The sequence below is a fragment of the Psittacula echo genome (genome assembly GCF_963264785.1).
Source record: "Psittacula echo genome assembly, chromosome: 6".
NCBI classification, from domain to species: domain Eukaryota; kingdom Metazoa; phylum Chordata; class Aves; order Psittaciformes; family Psittacidae; genus Psittacula; species Psittacula echo.
This window is the reverse complement of record NC_137743.1, coordinates 52,844,198-52,866,991: the sequence shown is the minus strand read 5'-3', so window position 1 is coordinate 52,866,991 and position 22,794 is coordinate 52,844,198. Positions and strand designations below refer to the sequence as shown.

Genomic DNA, 22,794 nt, shown 5'->3' with positions numbered 1-22,794 from the left:
TCACCATGGCGACCACGCTCCACCCTCTCCAGCAGCGGACGCGCGGGCCGGAAAGCGGGCAGGCGTGCTTTACGGCATCGCGCGGAGGTCGTTGGTGCGGCGGGCTTGAGGCCCCGCGGCGCCATGGAGGGCGGCAGCAACTCCAAGGGCACCGGCCTCGGTGGCCTCTTCGGCACCGGCGGGGTCGGGTACTCCAACGCCGACCTGGCCGGGGTGCCACGTGAGTACCGGCGGCAAAGGGGCGACCGGCGGGGCCAGCGGCAGTGCCCGCTCTCGATCCGGGTGGCGGGGCTAGGGCTGGGGAGGTAGGTGTCAGTATCCGCTTCTCGTTAGCGAGAAGGGCCTGGCGGCTCATGCCTGCGGGCCCGGGGGTGGCGGCGCCTGGCTAAAGGCCGGTGCGGCCCCTAAGGGCCCGCAGCGCTTCCGCCGGCCGCACTTGCCGGCGCTTGGAGCGGGAAGAGGCCGGGTTCGCCACAGCCGGTCACGCGGCGGTGGCACCAGCTACAGAGGCGTTGTGTCTATCCCACCCATGCTGCCCCTGTAGCGCTGCCCGGACAGCTGGGGGGTGTCTGTCGGTGCCCTGTTTTAATCAGTTGTGCAACTTGACGGTAGAATTTTCACTGCCTCCACAAGACACGATATCAGTCTCCCTTTAACTTACCGGATGTGAAATTTTTACTAGGAAAATTGGCGTTAAAGTTTGTTGGTTTTTCTCTTTCAGTAACTGGAATGAGCCCTTTGTCCCCATATTTAAATTTGGACCCCAGATATCTAGTACAGGTGAGAAGGTGTCTTGTTTTATTATTTTGAACTGGATTCCATTGTTTTTATGGCCATATGTGAAGACCTCACTGTACTATTGCATACTGTGTACTGAAATCTTGAAGTGATGAACAGTTGAAAGGAATGATTTTTCCAGTATTGTTCCTAATAAAAACTTGTGATGCCATCGTGTCTAGAAGAAGAAAACCAGCTTTATTATAGAGGATAAGTAGGACTTGTGTCAATATAAGCCTGCTGGTACTGAAAAACAGAGGTCTTCCTCCCTGTCCTGAGGCATACAGCCCCAACACACCCTTGTGCAAGTTCTGGCATTTGTCACACTCTCCACTGAGCTCCTTCAATCAGCACCAGCAGGCAAAAACTCCACTCACTTGATGGATTAGTTTTCTGCACTGTGATGAGCTTGATCAGTTTACAGAGGTGTTCAGCCAAACCTCAGACCTTCTGTAGGCTTTGTCATCATGCAGGCTGTCATCACAGCAGCAACAAATTTCACATTACTTTCCTTATGTCATTTCCCAGCTGAGGGGAGAACATAATGAAATAGAACTTTCTGGTTTAGGCGGCACAATAATGCATCTATTTTACATACACATCTTAATATTAGTTGACATTACGTAGGCTACCATAAGGAAAATAAAATAATTTCAAATCCTGTAATGTTTTCCTCTCAACAATATTAACTATAGCTGAAATGGTGTAAGTTAATGCGATAAGAGTGCATGTCTTAATGATTTTACTTAGTTAATATTTCCTATACATTTATGAATATATGGCTTATATTACCTGACAACATGAAATTTTGCAGAAGTGGCACTGAAAGTAAACTGTTGTATAGTGTCTGCTAATCCGGGTACCTTTTGCTTTATGGTACACAAGGTCACTGCTACTAGTAAGTGGAAAGCTCTGAATGTAGTTCTGGGGCTGGTTTTTATATTTCTCTTTCACTAGAAGCTATTGCCAAGATTACAACATAACATGGTAGAAAATAGGGAATGTACCTCTGAAGTGGATTCAGTAGTGGTTTTGTTGAGTAGTCAGAAAACACTTAGTGATTATTTAGACCCCTTCCAAAAATACCCTCTAAAGTTGTCTTGTTTAGTTAGTACAGTACATCTGGGAACATGTTGGTGTTAAAAATCGTAAAACAGTTTTTAAAACAAACTGTGTACTAATAAAATTTATTTTTTTTAAGCTTGCTTTAAAACAAAAGAAAGTATTGGCATTAGTGTCATGAGTAACATATAAAGCAATTCTAAAAACACATATTGACGTAACACTAGAGGCTGCATTTTATGTTGCCACAGTTCACTGCTCTTTATGTTTAGCACTAGCAAGTACATTGAAATAAAAGGGAGTTACATTTAAATGTGAAGAAGAAATGTTTTTACTCGAACAAGTTGCCCACACAAGCTGCAGGGTCTCCATCCTTGGAGAAGCAAAAAACCCTGAACAACTAGCCCTTGCTGGCCCTGCTTTGCAAGAGGTTGCACTACACAGTTGTCCTGGTTAGCAGTAGCAGTCATTTTTTCTACTGGTGCAGTGCTGTGTTTTGACTTTCGACCTGGGAATAATACTGATAAAGCCGATGTTTTCAGTTGTGGGTCAGAATGTTTACCCTGACCAAGGACTTTGTGAGTCTCATGCTCTGCCAGGGAGGAGGAGAAGCCGGGAGGAAGCAGAGACAGGACACCTTAAACCACGACAGCAGTCTCCACAGGTCCCTTGAAATCTGAACTATTCTGTGATTCCGAAAGCTCAAGGAAAAAGACATGGCCAATATTTTTGAATCTCTGAGCGTTTAAAAATCAGTTTGTATGTGGAGGTGTGCGTAGCGTGCTGAGAGTCTCCTGTATTTAAAGACCATCCATTTGCTTTCAGAATGCAGAGAAGTCAGCCTTACTGTTGAGAACCTTACATTTTCATCCTGGCTTTCCTGTAACAGCAAATGATACAATGCTACTCATGACTTTAAAACCCACTTTATTCATTAGTCCATTGATGCAGGCACAAACTATGTTTTCTGCAGTGCTTTTTTTACTTTTAGCAGATATGCATTATAAAATAGCATGCCAGCCTTTGTCAGAAAGCTCAAGGATGGGCTTCCTAGGTTGTTTTCTGTATAGAAACACAGAGGTTGCATACAGATAATGATTGCTTCATCTTGACTCTTTGATCAATAGGGAAAACTGTTTGAAGCTGGTAACTAGTGTACACATAGAATTTCTCCAAATAATTAGTGACAGGGAAGATAGAAACCACATTATAGGTTCAGTTTATTGATAAAGTAGAATTTTAGAAGTTGTATTTTTTTTTATTGCTATCCATGTTTAGTGCCAAGTATGGACTAAGAAACCCCTTAGAATGTAATTACTTGAGCCTGCAGTTGTTGCAGTCATGTACCAGTTAAACTAGGGGTGAATAATACTATGACTGGAAAGCATGGAAGCATAGAAAGAGATCTTAATGCTTTAGCACCTTACCAGCACATGTGTACCTTGTCAGTGTCTCATACCAAGAGTGCTTTGGCCCACCTTATCCCTCCACAAATGCTAGTTCTCAGCCCTTTTCTCCAGCTTTTTAGAACAATATGATTTAGGAGAACACAAGCCTGTCCCTGTGGGAGAAAGATATAAACAACTACCAACCTCACATATTTCATGCCTGATCATTACCAGTATTGAATGTATTCCTTGCTTTTTTCATGTCTTCAAAATAGGTCATTTAGTGCAGGGAAATACTTTTTCAGTACAAAGGCAATTTTCCTTTAGTGTCATAATAGCAGGAAACTTCAATGCATTACTGCATCGGTATAGGTTGCTCAGTGCTGCGTAATCAGGCAATGAAGGTTTTCAGAGAGCAGTGAGTCTTATGTTGCCTGCTGCAAGATGTAATAAATAATAAATTATTAAAAAACAGCGAACATCTCACATATTTGGCTGCCTGATGTAGTTTATAGAAAGTTATGAAATATAGGGGGGAAAAAAGGCAGCTCTGAGGTTTTTTTTTTAATTCTTTTTAAAGTATACACATAGTTTATTCCATTCTCATAGAGAATGCTAGTATAGGCAGCAGTTTTCCAGAAGCACTGATTGTATCTGTCTTTTCTTTAGTTCACTGTATGGAGTACAGAAAAAAATGTATATGGCCTACGTTCTGAGGCAGGTACACTTGGAAAATACGAAAGCTTTTGTTTTGTTTCCCCTAGGATACAGATGAATTTATCTTGCCCACAGGAGCCAACAAAACTCGAGGCAGATTTGAGCTGGCCTTTTTTACCATTGGAGGATGTTGTATGACAGGTAGATTTGTGTTTCTCACTTTTCCCAGCTGCCCAGGTAACACTTGTACTATGTATGTACTACATTAATTTATAAGATCGTAAATATCTTGTTCTGCAATCTGGTCTTGCATAAAGAACTACTTCAGTCTGTACACCAAAGTCTATTCTCAATATTTGTTTCTAGTATTCTTTCTGTTTCTTTTCTTCTTAAAAAGTAATAACTGATACTATGCAAACTAGGAGCAGCATTTGGTGCACTGAATGGCCTGCGACTTGGCTTGAAGGAGACACAGAATATGGCGTGGTCAAAACCTAGAAATGTACAGTAAGTGTTCAGTCTCCAAAAAAGTACACCTTTGTTGTTTCCTGCAGCTTATATTTTTGTGTCTTTAGGGGTGACAAATGAGAATCAGTGTGTTCATCAAGTTATGAAATGTTTTTAGTTATAATGATACTCAGTTCAAACTTTTTGCTTTGCATTTAGTGACAATTGGTATGTCTTCTGATTACATTAAATATTTGAGAATGAATTACTTTGATGTTTACTAGAAATTTACTTCAAAGTCAAACCAGTGGTTTGGTTGAAATGCTCCCACGCCCAAAGCAGCACACTTTGCTTTGAGCTGTTTTTTGCTGTCGCTTGTCTGAGAGCAAGCTCACTCTTCCTTCAGAAACTTTTCAAAAGCAGGAAGAGATTAAAACGCACAAGCTGTGCCTGCCTGGGTTTGCATTAGGGATGACATTGGTGCGTGCTGCTGAGCATGTTGAATGGCGGAAGTAGTTCTGGATTATAGCATCCATGGATGCCCGTGGCATTCCCATGGTGTTGTGTTACCTGATTGTTTGAAAGAATGCAGTTAAGATAGGAACGATTTTTTTTGTTGTTGCTGGAAGTATGCTTCTTCTAGAATTACTAGTAGTTTAGACATAACTATGAGAAAACTTCAGTGCCTGTGAAAAAGACATAGGAAACTAGAGGAGTGGAATAACTGAGGAAAACCATTTTCACGCCCACAAGATTTTGTAAAACAGGAATTTTAGAGGAAGAATTTACCATTTCCTGGTATAGCTTGTACTGGCTCTGCTCCTTTTAAAATTATCTTTCTGTATTCATCATTCCCTTCGTTACCGTCTCTAGAGCTATTAGAGATATTCCCAACCATAATTTTGACTCTTCCATAATGTTCTAGATGAACAGAATTGTATTTTACATACTCCGAATGAACCAAATCAGACAAAACCATGTTGTTAGTGAAACCTTTGATGAGCCGAACCCAGCAGGTGGCAGTCGCCGCACATGATGCTGTTATTCGTCACCCTTCAAGGGAAAAGGCTGTCGAAGGTCATCACCTTTGACTACTGTATTAAGTTCCATGTTTTCCTAATCAGATGCAGGGAAAAGACTTGCCTAGGTAGATTTTCTTCAAATTTATCCTCAATGTGCACAGATATTTTTTCTTTGTTAATTTGAATTTTGCTGTTAATCCCTTGTCATTGAATATTACAAAGCGTGTCATGGTTATTAAATCAATAATTAAATAAAACATTAAATCATAGTTATTATAATCAATATTGACTCAGAATTGATGTAATGTTAACAAAATGGGGGTGGGGGTTATAATTAGGAGGAGGCTGTCAATTCGCTAGTCTCTTGGATTATTTTTTTTCTCTTGTTTCAAAGTGTTTTCCATTATTGTTTAGTACATTGCCTAACCATATGTGGTAATGGCCTGTGTCTCCTAATGAAAATTGTAAAAAAAGGCAAAATAGTGTAAAATGAATACATATCAGAAAGAATGTGATGTGGGACACTTTCATTGCTTTAGAAAAAGATAAACTGAGCTCCAGTGGTAGTCAGCTGTCTAGGGCAGTATGCCTGTGATAGTGTTACACTGCTGGGAGATAAAGATCATTCATTTCTTCTTGCTGCTGTTGTCACCGTTCTGGAGACAGCTAATGCCAAAAAGAAGTGTCAATGTGCTTCCCTGAGAGTGCGCTAAAGATTTGCTTTCCCTCTTTAGTGCTAGTCTGGAAGCATACATACAGAAATACTTAAGATACTTTACCTTTTGTTGAGTGCTAAGTGTGACAAATGGAAGTGCAAAAGATTGCTACTTTTCTTCCCAACTTGCTTTAGTTCAGACTTGGTTTTAATATGCATGCCATTTATTCAGGCATCACCACGCTCCCTGACATTGGTCCTTGTATTTCTTGCACCTTCTAGAAGGTCAGTGGAGGTCTTCTACCAAGTGAGCATAAATGTACCAGTCATTCTCAGTCGCCATGTGCAATAACCACATAAGGAGCATTTATCAGCTAGGATTAGAAAGTAATTTGAAGGGAAGAGATTGGATTCTTGGTAAGGGGCAAGTTTGACTTGAAAAGAGAGAAAGATTTTCATAAGGTTTGACAGAACAAAATTTTTGCTTTCATAATTGCCTTCATTGTATATAAGTTACTTGCTTTTCCTTACTGTTTTGCTTTGAAGTGCTTTTGGTTCATTATTCCAGTTTTATTAATCAAATGTGTAGTGTAGACACATTACACCTATCTTAAATACTGCCTCAATGTAAACACAGAGAGCTAACAGTTTTAATTCCTTTTTAACTCTTTTATAGAATTCTAAATATGGTGACACGGCAAGGAGCATTATGGGCTAACACTCTGGGATCTCTGGGTAAGAAGAGTCATGACTTTGTAGGAAAACAACTCAAAGATGTAACTGTTTGATGGGGAAGTTTATTCTCTAAATTTTCATTGTGACATCCATCAGGAAAAGCTGCAGGTTTTTTTACTTGGGATGTGAAGGCACTTCAGTATTGAAAAGGAAATTAAAGGCTAAAACAGGATTTGAGATATTCATGGCCAAAAGCCTGCAATTAACCCCCAAAATTTGTAGTATATTAAAACCAAAAACTCCAGCTATGGAATAACAGGAATAACTGAAAATTATAGATAATGCTTACTTGTTAATAAATTGCAGTTAGTTCACAACTTAAGGCAAAAAATATAATTGAATACTTCTGAAATAGAATCATAGAATCATAGAATAGTTAGGGTTGGAAAGGACCTTAAGATCATCTAGTTCCAACCCCCCTGCCATGGGCAGGGACACCCCACACTAAACCATGCCAACCAAGGCCTCATCCAACCTGGCCTTGAACATTGCCAAGGGTGGAGCATTCACAACCTCCCTGGGCAACCCATTCCAGTGCCTCACCACCCTAACAGTAAAGAATTTCTTCCTTATATCCAATCTAAACTTCCCCTGTTTAAGTTTTAACCCGCTATCCCTTGTCCTGTCACTACAGTCCCTGATGAATAGTCCATCCCCAGCATCCTTGTAGGCCCTCTTCAGATACTTTGATAGCTTCAGTAATCTAAGAAGAGACTCAGTAGTTATGTGAGCAACTGCCTGATGTCTGTTTCCGTTAAAGCATCAATAAAATGTTCATCTGTAGAAGAAATGTGATAGTGACTACAGAGATTTATCCTTTTATGATGGTATCTTAGCTAGAAAAATCACATATTATACCACCTACTTTAAATATAAATATTGCTTATAACTAGTATGGGTTAGAAAAAAAGAGTAAAGAAAGTGAACAAAAGCTTGATGTATGAGAAAAACTTCTGTGAACCGAGGTTTGAGTGGGGACAGGAAATAAAAATCCCATCAGTTGCCTTAGAAAATCAACTTCAGATGATTTCATAGAAGTCAGTGCACTAGCTTAATGCCATAGAGAATACAAGCTCTTTGCCCACTCCACCTCCCCCTTCAATCTTAAAAGACCAAAGGGTGCTCAGTTAGTTACTTTGAAAGGAGAAATCCAAAATTGGTGAAAATATTTTGAAGGTTAATGATGGGACTCATTGCTCCACAAAGTGGTAATAGAAGAGACACTAGCAGTATTTAAAACAGATACTACATCATGTTCTAACCCAGTCTACATGTATTTGAATTTTGAGAAGTGCATCAAAACATAGGCTAAGTTGCATTTATTGCATTTTGTTTCAGTCTTATTTCTAAAGAGTAGATTAGCCTGCCGATTAACTCGGACATCAGCTTTTGAGGCATAAGAGAGAGGCCATGGTTAGAGATGGGATTCTGAACTACTGTGAGAATGGCACTTCTAGGAGGTGCATACTGCCTAGTAACTTTTATGATGGGATTGGGTTTTTTTTTTTTCTTATTTTCTGTTCTAAATCTAATCAAAACATAGCTGAAAACTGAGACACAGGCCCACTGCAGTTCAAGGTCCCAGGTTAAGTGACACATTAACAGTTTTTTCAGCAGTGTTTGAAGAAAGATTATTCAAGAAAATGTTAGTGCATTCCACTAAAAAATTATTATTTTTCTTACAAAATATGGCCTCCTGTGTCATAGAGTTAAGCAGAACTTGATATTTTGGGATTTGGTATAGCTCTGCCTTGTCGTAGCTACCAGAGAAGTTCATTTCAAGCAGCTGAAGTATTATTTTTCATCTTATTTCACTTGTACAGCATTTATGTACCTCAGAAATTCCTTTTGTCACCACCGACAATTTGTGTCATTCACTTCCTGAATGAGGTAGCAACATCTGTGTTAAACTATTTTAAACAATGTTGACTTCAGCTTTTTCCTCCCCTCATTGTTAATACTACATGCTACTAAGACAAGGTAGAATACCATTGCCTATGCCAAATGCAGAAAGGTGCTACCATTCAACTCATTGACATTAGTACAGTTGCTTATGAAGGAGTTGCATGCTTTCCAGCAGACGTAGAGATTTCAAATATTTGGAGGACAAGTGATGAATTAAAGTGGCATGGTGTCTTTATCACTGTAAAATGATGACATACTCTACTGTTCCATGTCAGCATGAAATAAGAATATATTATGAGGAGGGAGGATGGAGGTGCCTTCACCCTTCCTCAAAACAGTAGATTATATATTCATTCATACTAAAAGCCCGCACATTTCTAATTCTTTCCAGACAGTCCCCAAAGTTTTCCCAAAGCAAAAGGCCCTCTGGGGACAAAGTTCTCACATGCAGGCAGAGATGGAGTAGCTGTAAATGTCAAATCCCAAGCAATTAAATAGTCATTTGTAAGAGAAATGTGGCACATTGTACCCCAGCCCTTAATAACATGATCTGAATGCTGCACTTAACTTATATTTCATCTCAGTCACATGTGGGAAACTATTTTCTCTTCTACCTAGAAAGTGGTGTCAAGTTTAGTTTCGTGCCATCCACACAAGACAGTATAAAGCCTCCCAGTAGAGAGTTTAACCCTCAAAAGTTTTCCAGATGAATCTGAACTAGTAAAATGGGCTTAAACTTCAGTCAGTGCTTTACATCACATATATATCATGTCTTGAGGCAGTACTAGATGCCATGAAGAATGCTACTTTATAACCAAACTACAGCTGGAGAAAGAAAAATTATCTGTAAAATAGAAATAGGTCTGGAAAAAAAACACCAAAGATAGGATTTTCCTGAGGATTCCCCCCTTTAAATAAACAGAAAATCTGTGCTGCAGAAGCATGGGCTAAATAGTTTACACCAAGCTTGGATTCTAAGCCTTGTGTCTCAGAGAATAGGAGATTCAGTTAACTTAAATTTAATATATTTTTCTTTTCCAGCTCTACTTTACAGTGCATTTGGAGTCGTCATTGAAAAAACACGAGGTGCAGAAGATGACCTGAATACCATAGCTGCTGGAACCTTGACAGGAATGCTGTACAAAAGCACTGGTAGAGTAACTAAACATTTCTAGTTTTTCTTCTCTTGTACTTTTATCCTAGTTATTAGCATTTTCACTACTTTTACTAAATACTGTCCTGCTTCGAAAACTGAAATGTAAAAATGGTGCAGTAGGAACTAAGACCTATTAACCTCAATATCCCCTAACCCACACATTGTTTTTCAACCAGCTAAGACCACTTCAGGAAAGCATGCACTTAAAAAGTCCCAGCTGAATTAAATTGGATTCTTTCCAACTTGCACAGGATTATGAGAGCCAGATTATGTCTGTTACACATATAAGCTGAATTAACATTCAGATATTTACTCAGATTTATAGTGAGATTGTGTAAAATACATACCCAGCTCATTCTTAGCCATGTTTTTTAAGTATAGCAGGAATAAAAACAATAGTTTCTCAAGTCCATGAGTGGATACAAGCAAATGGGAGCTACCTTCCAAAGTGAAATGGGGTTAAGGGAGGAATACACAGAACACAGCTTGAATGCATCAAGGTGAAACTTACTACAGGTGATTCATGTGATAATACCAGAGCTGAAAACAAGCCACAGAGAAACTAATACATCTATAAAGTTATTACTTAACTGTGAAACATTTGTCTTGTGGTAGGACTCTAATCTTTGCATAGTGGTCAAAACTAACAATGTTATTTGAGAACAGCATGGATTTAAGGTTAGTTTGCTAATGCAAACTGAATTGTTGGCAGAAGAGGGGGCCTGAGTTTCTTCAGGAAAACACCCGTTAACACATATTCCAAGCTCAAGAGCTGGAGGGTTCATCTTTTTTAGAGGACTACTGGGTACCAGGGATTGACTACCACAGGAAAAAAATACTAGTTTTAAGTACCTTAATAAAGGTTTGGCCATATGATTCATTACTGAGGAGATAATTCTAGAATTAAGCTATGTACTTTTACATATTTAACTGAGCCTCAGTGTCTTAGAGGCTCAGTTAAATATGTGTTTCTGAAGGTCAGCTTTATATCTGGGCCAAAGCAGTTTGAGAAGTCTTATTTTCCTGCTGTCCTATACTAATTGAAAACAAAAATAACTGGCCTGAGTAGCTTTCATAAATACTAGCTTGTGCACGTAACCTTGCAAGAGCGCATAGCTGTTATTTGAAATTTCATGAGTGATATAAGAGATTACTAATGACATCTGGATAGGGTAGCAGCATAGAAGTCTAGCATTTCCTACAGGAAGTTATTAAGAAGGAGAACTGCCATCTTGCACTCCAGCAGAAGCTTCCCCATTACCTCTCAGAAGTATAGAGCTGTCATTATGTGTAATTCTTTTTTTCCTGGCCCAGTGCAACCATGGATAACTACCCCAGTCACATGCACAGTCACCTGACACCACAAAAAATTTTCTTGCCAAAGCACAATGGGCTTTGTTTTGTAACATAGAATCTACTCAGCCAATAGTAGTACTAATAAAGGTAGATGTAGTCAGTAGCTGTATTGTATTTCAAGTATATGTCACACATATGAACTGTAGTGCACAGAAACTCAAAAGAAACATGTTTTTCACCATATGCAGGAAATTTGAGTGGCACAGTATACCTTAAAGGTCAAGGATTAGTTCTGTAAGTGAACAAGATTATATTCACATCAGTTTGAGAATTTAATTCCAGTCTTATTTTCCTTTTTTCTTTCATGCTCTGTCCTTCTTGCTGCTTCTCCCATGCTTCTTCTCCTGTCAGCTTATGCCAGAATACTCTTCCTAATTCTGTATGGTAAAGCTTCCATCTAAGTTATGCCTTTATGCAGCATCAATATGTATCTCTGCCTAAGAAACCTTGAATATTTCAGCCATATGTAAGTGATCAGTTCACAACTGTGACATATCAGGATTGTAATTGTTTCCTGTGTTACATGGAATGTCGTGTGGGCATAGAAAAAGGAAAATTTGAAAGCTATCAGGGACACTTCTAAATCCCCACATTTTAGCATCAGCTGCAAACTCCCACAAACACGCCATTTCAAATCAAGGCTGTTCCATAATCTACAAAGTTGGAGGCAGTACTATTCAAATGCTCAGATTTCCCACCTCCATCATTCCTGTTTTGTAAAGAGATCAGGAATATATTTAAGAAGAAACTATAAAGTATGACGGGTTTTTTATTATGACTTTATGGTTCGTGTTTAAACATAGCACTGATGAAAGAATCACATCAGCAGCCCTGCTGCTCTGAAAAATACTCTTGTGTACCCCACAAAGCCTAAACTGAATTTCTGAAATAACCTGTTAAGCCTTTGCTGAGGGGGGTGAATGAATGGAAAAAATAGTGGGAAAATTTTGAAGGCTGAGGTTTGTTGCCCCAAACTGGTACCAGTTTTCACAATTTATCCTTGTAGAAGTGTTATGGAATCATAGAAGGGTTTGGGTTGGAAGGGACTTCGAAGATAATCTCATTCCAACCCACCTGCCATGGGCAGGGACACTTTCCACTAGACCAGGTTGCTCAAAGCCCCATCCAGCCTGAAATGGTGTTAATCATTACCAAAATGCCAGCAGTCAAACAAAAAAAGGCTTTCCGAAATATGCATGTTCTAAACCCATTAGATTGTGAGCAGTTTTGTGCAAGGTTACTTAACACACAGCTTCTGTGTGAGAAGATAAAAGAGCATTAAAAGATCTGCAGATGAAGACTGGGTTCAGCCACCCTGTGTTCACTGGAAGCGGCTTTAATCACTATCCATTATATCAATTTTATATCAATCATTATATCAATATTATATCAATTATAACCCCATTGCAAATGACTAAAGCAGTTAAGTCCTCAAGACCTCTGATAGTCCTTGAAATTAGTCAGATACTGTTAACTTGCCATTATAAATCAAGTGTTACCTGGAATCTGTCTCAGCGTTCTGTATGGCTTAGGTTAACAGATTTTCAATTGCATTTGGAAGTAAAACTGATTTGAGGAGCCTTGAAACAGCATGCTAGCTGATTCCTTTGACCTAGTGATCTCTGGGTTTCACATTTATTGAAATGAAATTTAAAATCAAGATTACTTACTAGATTTTAATCCAAATGTAGCAACGTGAGTACAGTATTAAATTGTTACACTAACTTGCAACTTCATGGAAGCTGCATTTTGAACTCACAACTTAAACTGAATGTTCTGGGTAAAAGGTGAATGACAGGTGAAAGAAACACCTTTATGTTCCTTTTCCAGTGACATATGTAGTAAAAATGCTGTTGCAACTTAGTCCTGTTTGAGTTTTGCTAAAAGTCAGTCTGATATTCTGAGTCCACGAGGATGGCTTTTCTATTTAATTAGATATTATTCTTTATTCTTCAATTTCAAGCAAAGGCTAAAATTAAGATCTGTTATGCTTGATTTTTTCTGCTAAATGTTACAAAGCACAAATACTAATGGAACTTAAACAAATATTTAGTCCTCTTGCATGCGTTTTCAACCTTTTTTTCCTACATCAAGCATCTTCATTTTGTTTTCTCATAATTGTGTTAGTTTCTGAAAGTAGCAAGAAATGCACTATTGCCACTAATATTCCCTGCCACCTTGAAAACACATATGGTTCCAGTCATCATGTCACAAAGGTAGAGCTGGCTGAGGATCTTGCACTCCTTCTCAGGCATGCATGGTCGATCACTCAGGAAAAATGTCCTCAGTTAGGTGGGACTTTGATCTGACCCAGTGTGACAGCTGTGAGTTTCTCATTGAAATTCCTGACAGAGAATTCAGTAAGCAAGGAAGTTAAATAACATTTCTCTCTCACCTGAGGGTTACACAAGTTATACATACTCTTTCTTAGATAATTTTTCCCCCACTCAAGGTTAGGGAAAACAGGAACAAAAATACTGTGTTGGACAAACTAAATTACTTTGATTACTGTACTTCTGTCAGTAGGAACTTGATACTAGACAGAGCATCTCAAGCTTTTTGCACAATAGATGTTACATAATTTGGTGTAAGTGTGTGTCTGAGAAAAGAAGGGAATTGCATAGCAGTAGCTGAAGGGAGTAGTTGTCATTTTAACCTCAGAACACAACCTTGAAAAGTCAATATGCTATGAATTACTTAAGAAGGTTAATTGTTAGTGGTAAAGCATGGCCAGAGCTAAAGATCAGTTTTGTGACATTCAGTGGGGAGTTCAGGGCAGTTGTGTTGGCTAAGTACTTCTTGATCTTTAAAAGCTTCCTCCCTTGGGGCTCAATCTGTGTTTTTCTTTGGGCTAGACAGTGTTTTTTCTTGTTTCTTTTTAGTGGGGAGGGGAAAAGGGGAGCTTTTTGTAGACTGCTGCAGGTATGGCCCTGAGATATCTTATTTTTCTGCGTTATTTGGAGGAAAAGAAGTAAAGGATTTGCTTCTGAACTCTGAAGTTCAGGGCTGTCAGGCATTTTAGAAATTAAGAACCTCTATTCAAATGTGCTTGTAAGATAGATTGCTATCTTAAATAGTCTGTAAGACAATTAATCAAATACAGACCATAAATAGTCTTTAAGACTATTAATCAAATAGTGTTTAGTGAAGGGATTTTGTTTCTGTCTGAAACAAGGGAGAAAGAAGGGCAAAGTATAAGCAGGTACTCCAGAGCTTAGTTACTTGAGGGCTGATGACTAAGAATACATGTGACCACTGAGAGCAGTGCTGCCTTCTGCCAAGCTCTGCTAAACTGAAACAGTGAACCAAGTTCTCAGTGCTGCAGGGATTTGCAGGGTTCTTGCTGCCATTTACAGTAGCTGAAGCAGTCTCCTGTCAGTCAGGTGCTGCTGCTTTAACTCAGAAGACAGGCAATTTTAATAATGTTTGCAAAGTAAATCCAACAGCTTTAATACTTCTACACTTGTAAATTAGATTGTAAATTCTTACTGGTTTTCTAATTTAGCCTTCACACCACAGTAACTACAAGAAATGTTCCCTGTTTCAGGCTTTGCTGTTTCTGTATTTTAACCACAGTACTGTCTTAGCTGCAGCAGTATGAAAGTGGAACGTGCTTTTCTGGAATATATCTTAATTACAGAAGGAGGCTCATCAGCTTCCTCAGTAATTTCTCTACCCACAGACTTCGTCCACCCTTACAAGATTTCACAAGATGACCTCCTTGGAGCAGAAAGAGACTGTTCAAATTTTGTACTGACATAGAACCACCCACAGATGTTGAAACAAAAGTTTGCCTGATGGTTCAGAGGGTCTGGTTAGCTACCCCTGTGCTTGAATATGGACCAAAACTGATGTTGCCTTGTACAAAATTCAAGACCTTTAAAATAAGCCCTGTTCTTGAAGCCCTAAATGGAAAGAAACTGTTTGCATTCTGAATAACAGAGAGAGACTGGAAGGCAGAAAACTAATCACAATTTGACTATTACGCTTGCTTCATTTGGCATAAATATGGGGGTCTGGCCTGGGTTTTCAATTAAGGTATTTCTAATGTTTGCTATTGGATGGTTCTTGCTTTAAACATTCCAGGAACTATCCCAGCATAGTGGAGTAACAAATTCTGAAACTGAAGACAGTAATGTCTTAAATGGAAGGTTTTGCCCTCATGTTATGTGATGCAGGGAATGGTTTTACCTGCTCTGCAAGTCAAATTCAGTGTTAGGAGTGGATCATGCCATGAAGAAATACAAAGCTGTGCTGTTAGAATGCTGTGTCATTGCACAGTGTACTCTGAAACATATTTCAAATGCATAGAAGAAGGCAATACTCTGTGGTGAAAGGGTGCAGCAGCTAAAACCAGGAAACTAAATTATCACTTCGAGAGCATCAGACATAGCTTTGGAAGCCCACAGCAATATTCAACTATTGTGCAAGTTGCCTGATCTCAAAAATACCTGCTTTCAGAAGTGTCTGTCAGCTGAAACTTTTTAAGTTATCTTGCTCAGACATGCAAGATTAAAGGCTTAAGACCATGTTTCTACCAGGGTTTGTCAAGGCAGACTTTGTATCAGAGGCTCGCAGGGAGTGATTGCAGAGGAGAGGTGGGAACATGTTCTATCACACAAACACAGCTGGGGTGGGAGTGGAGAATTCTTAATTTACTTTTTTAACAAGGTAATCTTCTCAGAGGGTTTAACATTTTCTGCCCAGCAACTGTGCTGCATTCTGCAGTGCTTTACTGCTTGAAGCCTGCCATAGACCTGGAGCTATCTATTCAAATGCAAATCTAACCACTTAGGGAAAGTTTTTTTCTTTCCCTTTTTTGTAATTACTATGGGTGGTTCAGAAACCAGGTGCAACTGCTATGGAACAAATTGCTGATAAAATTATGTAGCAGAAACAAAGCAGAAGGGAACCTGGCAAGATACATTTCTTGCATGTTTTCTGCTTGGATTTTTTCTAACCCAGTAAAGACCTATACCAACTGCTTCTGTTCATGAAACAGACTTCACTGAAACATCTTCAGCAAGGTTCCCGAGTTGTCTGCAAGACTTGCAGACTGCTTTTGGCCCTGTGGTTGACACTGTGTAAGTGGATAGGAGCTGCCATCCTGACCTGGCTGACCCCAGCCATGAAAGTATTAACAACATTTTTGTGTTAGGAGCAGTACTTCTTAGCAGCACTGTGTTTTAAGTGTGCACACGTGCTTAGCTGTGAAAATTAAAGAAGATACATTTTTCATACAATCCTGACTTCACAGAGTCTGGAACCAGCCTTGATCAGCCTTCAGCCTACGTTTATTCCCTAGGAAGAATAGGATTTTAACAGGAAAGAAGAGGAATTGAGCTTGGGGGCTGAGGGAATCGTCTACAGGAATAATTGTACCTCTGTACTGCATTGCACCCTATGAGGATGTCCCACATCTTGTGCATTTCCCTGTACGCCATAATGGTTAGGACCCTCTCGGGATTTCTTCTGCGAGCAATTGCTTCCTAAATATGAACAGCAAGGAAATCAGTCTCCCTAATGTTTTATTCATTTTTCCCAAAAGTAACAAGAACTTAATATTTTTACAGATTATCTCAAATACTTGCACAAAGTATCCTTTGAATTTCACCTGTGGCTTTTTGCCAGAAGCTGCTTGCACATGGTTAGCTCTGTGTACCCAGCTGCAACCCCTTCATGTGAAAAGCTTTTTATGCAACAAATTCAGGATGAATTATCAAAAATAGAAGTCTACATTTGCATTCCTAAATCCTTTAGGCAGATAGGTGCATAAACAGTATGCCTTTTCTTAGAGCTGCTGAGTTCTTAACAGTTAGAGCAGTGAACTCAGGCTTATATCCAAAAAAACTCCTGAATCATCACAGCTGGTCTGGCAGTGAAATTTCTGGAGCTATGGCTACACATGACTTTGTGTACCAAGTCCAACTTCTGCTATCGCTTCTGCAGCTGTTTGGTACCATTGCATGCCGGGGCAATGTGAGTGAGTTCAACAGCTCTGATGAAATCTATTTAATCCTGCAGCACAGGTAGTGCAGTCTCGGTCTAGCTGACACCAGCAGCTTCTTGCCCCACTAAAAGCCTAACTGCAGTTCTGTGAGACAATTTTATGACTCATAATGGAAAAAACAATCACTGATTACGGAGATGCGTTTCTTTTCAAGTTTGAGGAACCTGAGTTCCAGTCAGCTCTCCCAGTAAAGCAGGCAGGCTTTATCTGGCTGTAAGCACAACATGGCCTTGCTCTATATGCTGGATACATTATCAAACTTGCTTCGGCTAGGATTGATAAACATTGCAGAATCAAACTCTGAAGTTTTCGTGGTGTTGAGGGTCATACTGTCAGGGTTCCTGTGCATTTATATGCATTCTGGGAGCTTTGCCAAGGCACTCCTATTACTGAGGGATAGAGACATTTTGATATTTAGGAATAGCAACAGAAGTCTCTACTTCTGCCCCTGTACACCACAACTGTTGCTGGTGGAATGGAGTTGTGATGCCATCTGACTCCAAGCTCCAGCCAGATGCACTGGCTGCTGATAGTAGCCAAACTTGCATTGTTTTACCATCACAACTTGCACAAGCTTCAAGTCTTGAGTGAGCAGTAAAAATAATAACTAAAAAAATGTGGTCACCTGGGTGACTCAGTTTGTGCCATTGCAGGATGATCATTTTGAATATTGATAGCAGCAAGGATAAACGCAGGTGTTCAGTGAATTCCCCAGTAAATTCTTGCCCGTTGATCCCTTTCATCTACTCTTTTTTTTTTTTCCCGAAAAGATTTTAAAATTACAAAGACACCAAAGCAGTGATAAGTTCTTTGTGAAGGCCCCCATGAATCTCTGGAGCCCAGGGTCATGTCAAGGACATGGAACTGTTGGAACAAGTCCAGAGGAGGGCCACGAGGATGATCAGGGGAGTGGAGCACCTCCTGTATGAAGACAGGCTGAGAAAGTTGGGGCTGTTCAGCCTGGAGAAGAGAAGGCTGCGTGGAGACCTCCTAGCAGCCTTCCAGTATCTGAAGGGGGCCTACAAGGATGCTGGGGATGGACTCTTCATCAGGGACTGTAGTGACAGGACAAGGGGTAACAGGTTCAAACTTAAACAGGGGAAGTTTAGATTGGATATAAGGAAGAAATTCTTTTCTGTGAGGTTGGTGAGGCACTGGAATGGGTTGCCCAGGGAGGTTGTGAGTGCTCCATCCTTGGCGGTGTTCAAGGCCAGGTTGGATGAGGCCTTGGGTGACATGGTTTAGTGTGGGGTGTCCCTGCCCATGGCAGGGGAGTTGGAACTAGATGATCTTAAGGTCCTTTCCAACCCTAACTATTCTAGGATTCTGTGATCTATAAACACCTGTGCTGAGAACAGATGGAACAGAAAGTAGGACTTGGGAAAAGCCACCTTTGCTTCAAGTGTTCTGCAGCAGTTCACTGAGGCAGTAGTGCTAACAGAGAGGAAATCATACCAGCAGAATTAGTGTCAGGATCAGGAATGACCTTTCTCAAGTTTGGAGGTAGGTTTGGTGGGGGGGTAAAATTAGCACAGGTACCCTTTCTAGAAAGTTACTCAAAAAAGAAAAACTGTGTTTTGTTGAAGTGCCTCTGCATTTGAACAGCTTCTAGGAAGCCACTATAGCTGACCATTCCCTTGGATGTAACTTTAATGGGTTTCAATCTGTGTTTCTTTTCCAGGTGGAGTGCGTGGGATAGCACGAGGTGGTATTGCAGGCCTGACACTGACTGGCCTCTACGCTCTCTACAACAACTGGGAGCACATGAAGGACTCCATAGCTGGGCAGTCCCTCTGAGCAGGGCAGCCAGTGCGGGACAGAGGACATCCTTGCATAGTCACCAATCAAATCAGTTGCAAGACCTGTCTGATGCCCCTTCCTATTTTATTTACAATTAGTGTGAAACCGAAGGAAGCTATGCTGGGAAGAACCTCTTGACACCAAGTAACTGGACTGGCCCTTTGCTTCCCGCCAGCCAGTTGCTAGAAAGGCAGCAATATTTCTTGGACCTGCAAGTGAACAGAGTGGCCACCGAGATAGTCTCCCTGATATGCTCACCAGCTAGTCCTGGGCCAGAGCTACAAGGCATGCTCAAGTCCCATAGCTGTACTGCTGCGCTACCAGATCTGGTTGCGTGTGCTGCCACAATAGCGCTGCATAATAAAGTTTGTGTCCATAGAGCTATTCGCTGCAGTCTTTCAACATGCATTGCCCCAGCAGCTGGAGCCAGTAGGAGCCTTAAGTGGCAGCTGGCACAGGGCAAAACCTGTTACTCTGACAACACAGGGTAAGCTGTAAAAAGGGACATCATCATTAATAAAAAGGGTGATACTTGTGCAATACTGTTTCTATGCTTTGCTGTTGCTACTACTGATAAGACGAATGTGCCTGATCAAGTGACTTTTGTTTACATTTTTGTTTTGAAGGACCAATGTGATAAAATCCTGGAGGAGTTAGTGGGTGAGGGGAAGCAAACTGTCAGGCTGATCATCTCCTGATGTGAGGTTATGATGAGGCATACCAGAGCTTGACTCCACTCCCTTATTTGCTATAGTAAGTAAGGAGCTGGTTATTTCTAAATGAGGTATCATTGCTGTTGTAGGAGAGCTGCCAGTGGATTATCAGAACACTCGGGTGCTCCAGGATCTCAGCGCTCATTTAGCCAAGAGTTAGATACAAAGCCATATAAAGACTCCTCTCTCATTCTCTGTTACAGGATTTTTAATTAGTGACAAGCTTTTGGCCCCAAATAATGTCTGTAGGTTATTGGCAAAATGAAGTCATGTGAACCTACACCTTCTCCAGTGTTAAAACACATATCAAACATTGTTTGCAGATAAACTAAACAGTAAGTTGTGTATTAGTTCAGTGATTAGTTATTGTATAACAGCTTATTCCTTTCATTTTTAAATAATTAAACAGCATGAAGGTAGGGCAAAGGAAAAAACCAAGAAACTTGATGCTCAGTAGACAGCTTAATGCAAAACAAGAGTTTACTTTGAGTTCTGCCTACTGAAACAGCTCTTCAGAACTACATTGTACCCAACAATATCAAAACAACAAAAAAAGGCAGCAGAAGCAAGGTGATAGCTCTTACCTTCCTCCAAAAAGAAGCACAGCTTTGCTAAGAAGCCTTTTCAGGAGGAGATAGCCGTCAAGAAAAGCTTTTCTTGTGGAGCAAGTGCTCTAGGAAATGAGCCTTCACAGTTGAATGCAATTAGCTTCCCTTGGATACCAGGTCACAACAGATGCTTTATGCCACCACTTAACTAGATGTAGCATAAAGAAAAGAAAATGGGCCTTTTCTCACCCACTTTGTAAATGATTTCTTGTTAAGCCATATGTTCTTCTGTGAGCTGTGGATAACTGTTGTGGTGTTAGAGCCAGACCTTCTAGCACACATTTTTCAAGGGCTGTACCACAGAAGTAGTGATCCTCTTCTTGCAGAGTGGTGAAAGGAGAAATAGACACCAGTTGTGCAGTGCTGTCACCTGGGACATGAGGAGGACGTGCACTTTCTTCCTGAGCTGCTTCTCCCCCATCAGCATCCTCCCCACCCATGTCTTCATCACTGTTAGTAGGACTTACTCTCGTGCATGCTTGACGCAGCTGGATGAAGGACTGATGGCTGCTTTAGGGGCTGATGGGCAGGGGTTGCCTTTTAAGTGTCAGGAACTTAGCAAAGGATCTTTTTAATTTTTCTAGAAACTTTGAGGACTGAAACATAACCCGGGACTGAAATGTAACCCATAACATAATTCTCTTCCCCCCAACTGAAGTGGGAAAACTGTGAAGCTTAACAAATGGTGGACAGGCTTTTGTAAGTTCAAAGTTGCCATGACCTTAAGGCTAGGCTGACTCTTTAGACAGCATGTTATCTGGTCTGCATTAATCTCAGATTTCCTGGAATTGCTTGCCTCAGGTGCAGAGCTTGCTGCATTTTGCTGAAATAGCTGTGTTTCTAGGGCTACTAGAAGTTTTGGTTCATTACCTGTTTGTATATGGAGTCATCTATAGCTTGAATTATGAAATACATCTAGCACAGAGGCAGCAGTGAGGGAGGTGAGTTGTCATTATGAAGTACAGAGAACAGCATTATGATGTTCTGTGTTGAGACTTACTGTGTTCACAATTTATAGTGAACAATCTATATAAAGTTGCTACTTAAATCTGTGACCAAAAGTGTATTCAAGTTCAGTTGGAATGAAAGGAAGCAAAATCAGGTTGCAAGCAGGATTTGGCAAGCAAGTTTCAGTTCTGCCATGCAGTATTATGTGAATGTGAGCAAACAGCCTCGGCCATCTTGAAGAGCCATGCTTTGTCCTCTTGCAGTGCCAGTCATGGCATCTAATTTTGCTGATGAAGCCAAGACAGCTTTTCCATGCTGCAGCAGCAAGTGAGGGAGCCTGAGACAACAGCTATAATGAAAGCTTTCTGAACCTTGTAAAGCTGCTTGTGTGTAGTCTTTGGAACAGAGAAAAGCAAACCACCTCCACCATTCCCTGTCAGCAGGTGACCTCTCTTAGAGCTGGGAAAGACGTTGAGAAGTCACTAGTCATGTGATAGGAATCTCCAGCTTCCTCCATGAACCAGAAGCTGCTTCTCAAAACGAGACAAATGTATGCTGGGGCAGAAAAATGATCTAGTGTTCGTAACTTGTGTTACCTCTGACCTAATCTGGGACTGAAAAGGAGGAGGAAAATCTTTTTTTATGCTTTAACACAAAGTTACCCTGTGCTTACTTTTATATAGGAAATCGGTATGCTTCAAGTGGAGCGTTGCGTACTCTCTGGGCCTACACTGCTGAATGTCAGGCACTGCAAGGACACCAAAGGGTACCACAGCCCTTTGGTACTTTCACAGCATCATTACTGCTTGTTTTGTGTTCCCCTTGAGTGTCCCTTCCCCCTGTTTCAGCCGCCCTCTCTCTCTGTCCTGTGAAAACAGCCCCAGACTTGCAACAGCAGGTTTGGGCCTGAGTTGACTGATCTGGTGCCCTGCTCCATGTGGGCACTTGGGAGGGAAGGAGACCTCCGCTGCCACTCATACCCTCCTGCTCCTTTGTGTGTCTAATAGCAGAAATGGCAGTTTGCTTTCTTGACTTGGGGAGCCTCTACCAGTAACCCCATCAAGTGCTGGCCTTTCCCCCCTCTCCTCTGCTGTCTGCAGGCTGGGGCCCCCCCATGATGCCTGTGGCAGATCTCAAGTGCAGGGGCGTAACCGGTCCTCATCAGGCACACTCTTAATTTGTAGAGTCACCAGCACAGACGTTACACAGCCACAAAGCACTTCAGTTATTTTGCTCAGAAGCAAGTCAGGAGGATTCATTTGCTGCAGAAACACAGCTGAGGGAGAAGCAGGAAGTAACTGCTCCAGCTCCACTGGGAGAGAGAGAAATGGAATTAAGCACTGCTCAGTACAAGGCATTAATCTGATAATCTCAGATTGTTCAAAGGAAGGTCTCCACATGCTTAAGAGCATTCTCTGCTCCCACTACTCTGTCCTACTTGTCTTTGGGAAACCTTTAATATTTCCCTCCTGTCTTTGAAAGCTAAACATTCAGGATACATGTCCAGGAGATCTGCACGTGGCTGCTTCTAACAAAGACCCTCCAATCCACTTAG

At 40.8% G+C, this 22,794-nt stretch overlaps 1 protein-coding gene across 2 annotated transcripts; it reads left to right on the top strand.

Moving 5' to 3' along the window:
* Positions 1-58: 58 nt before the first annotated feature.
* On the top strand, positions 59-19,502 carry LOC308222866 (mitochondrial import inner membrane translocase subunit Tim23). Of its 2 annotated transcripts, none has more exons than XM_080621318.1 (7): positions 59-220; positions 722-780; positions 3,992-4,085; positions 4,313-4,391; positions 6,685-6,743; positions 9,690-9,800; positions 18,852-19,502. In XM_080621318.1, the coding sequence occupies exons 1-7, from the start codon at positions 124-126 to the stop codon at positions 18,965-18,967; spliced, it is 615 nt and encodes a 204-aa protein (XP_080477444.1). In that variant the 5' UTR covers positions 59-123; the 3' UTR covers positions 18,968-19,502. The 2 variants fall into 2 exon arrangements, with proteins under 2 accessions (XP_080477444.1, XP_080477443.1); XM_080621317.1 differs by having other exon boundaries at positions 62-220; positions 4,307-4,391.
* The last annotated feature ends 3,292 nt before the right edge of the window (positions 19,503-22,794 follow it).

Coding starts and splice junctions, on each gene's coding strand:
- LOC308222866 (XM_080621317.1), top strand. CDS start 124: ATGGAGGGCGGCAGCAACTCCAAGGGCACCGGCCTCGGTGGCCTCTTC. Junction 4,392..6,684: donor TCAAAACCTAGAAATGTACA/GTAAGTGTTCAG, acceptor ACTCTTTTATAG/AATTCTAAATATGGTGACAC. Junction 9,801..18,851: donor AATGCTGTACAAAAGCACTG/GTAGAGTAACTA, acceptor TTTCTTTTCCAG/GTGGAGTGCGTGGGATAGCA.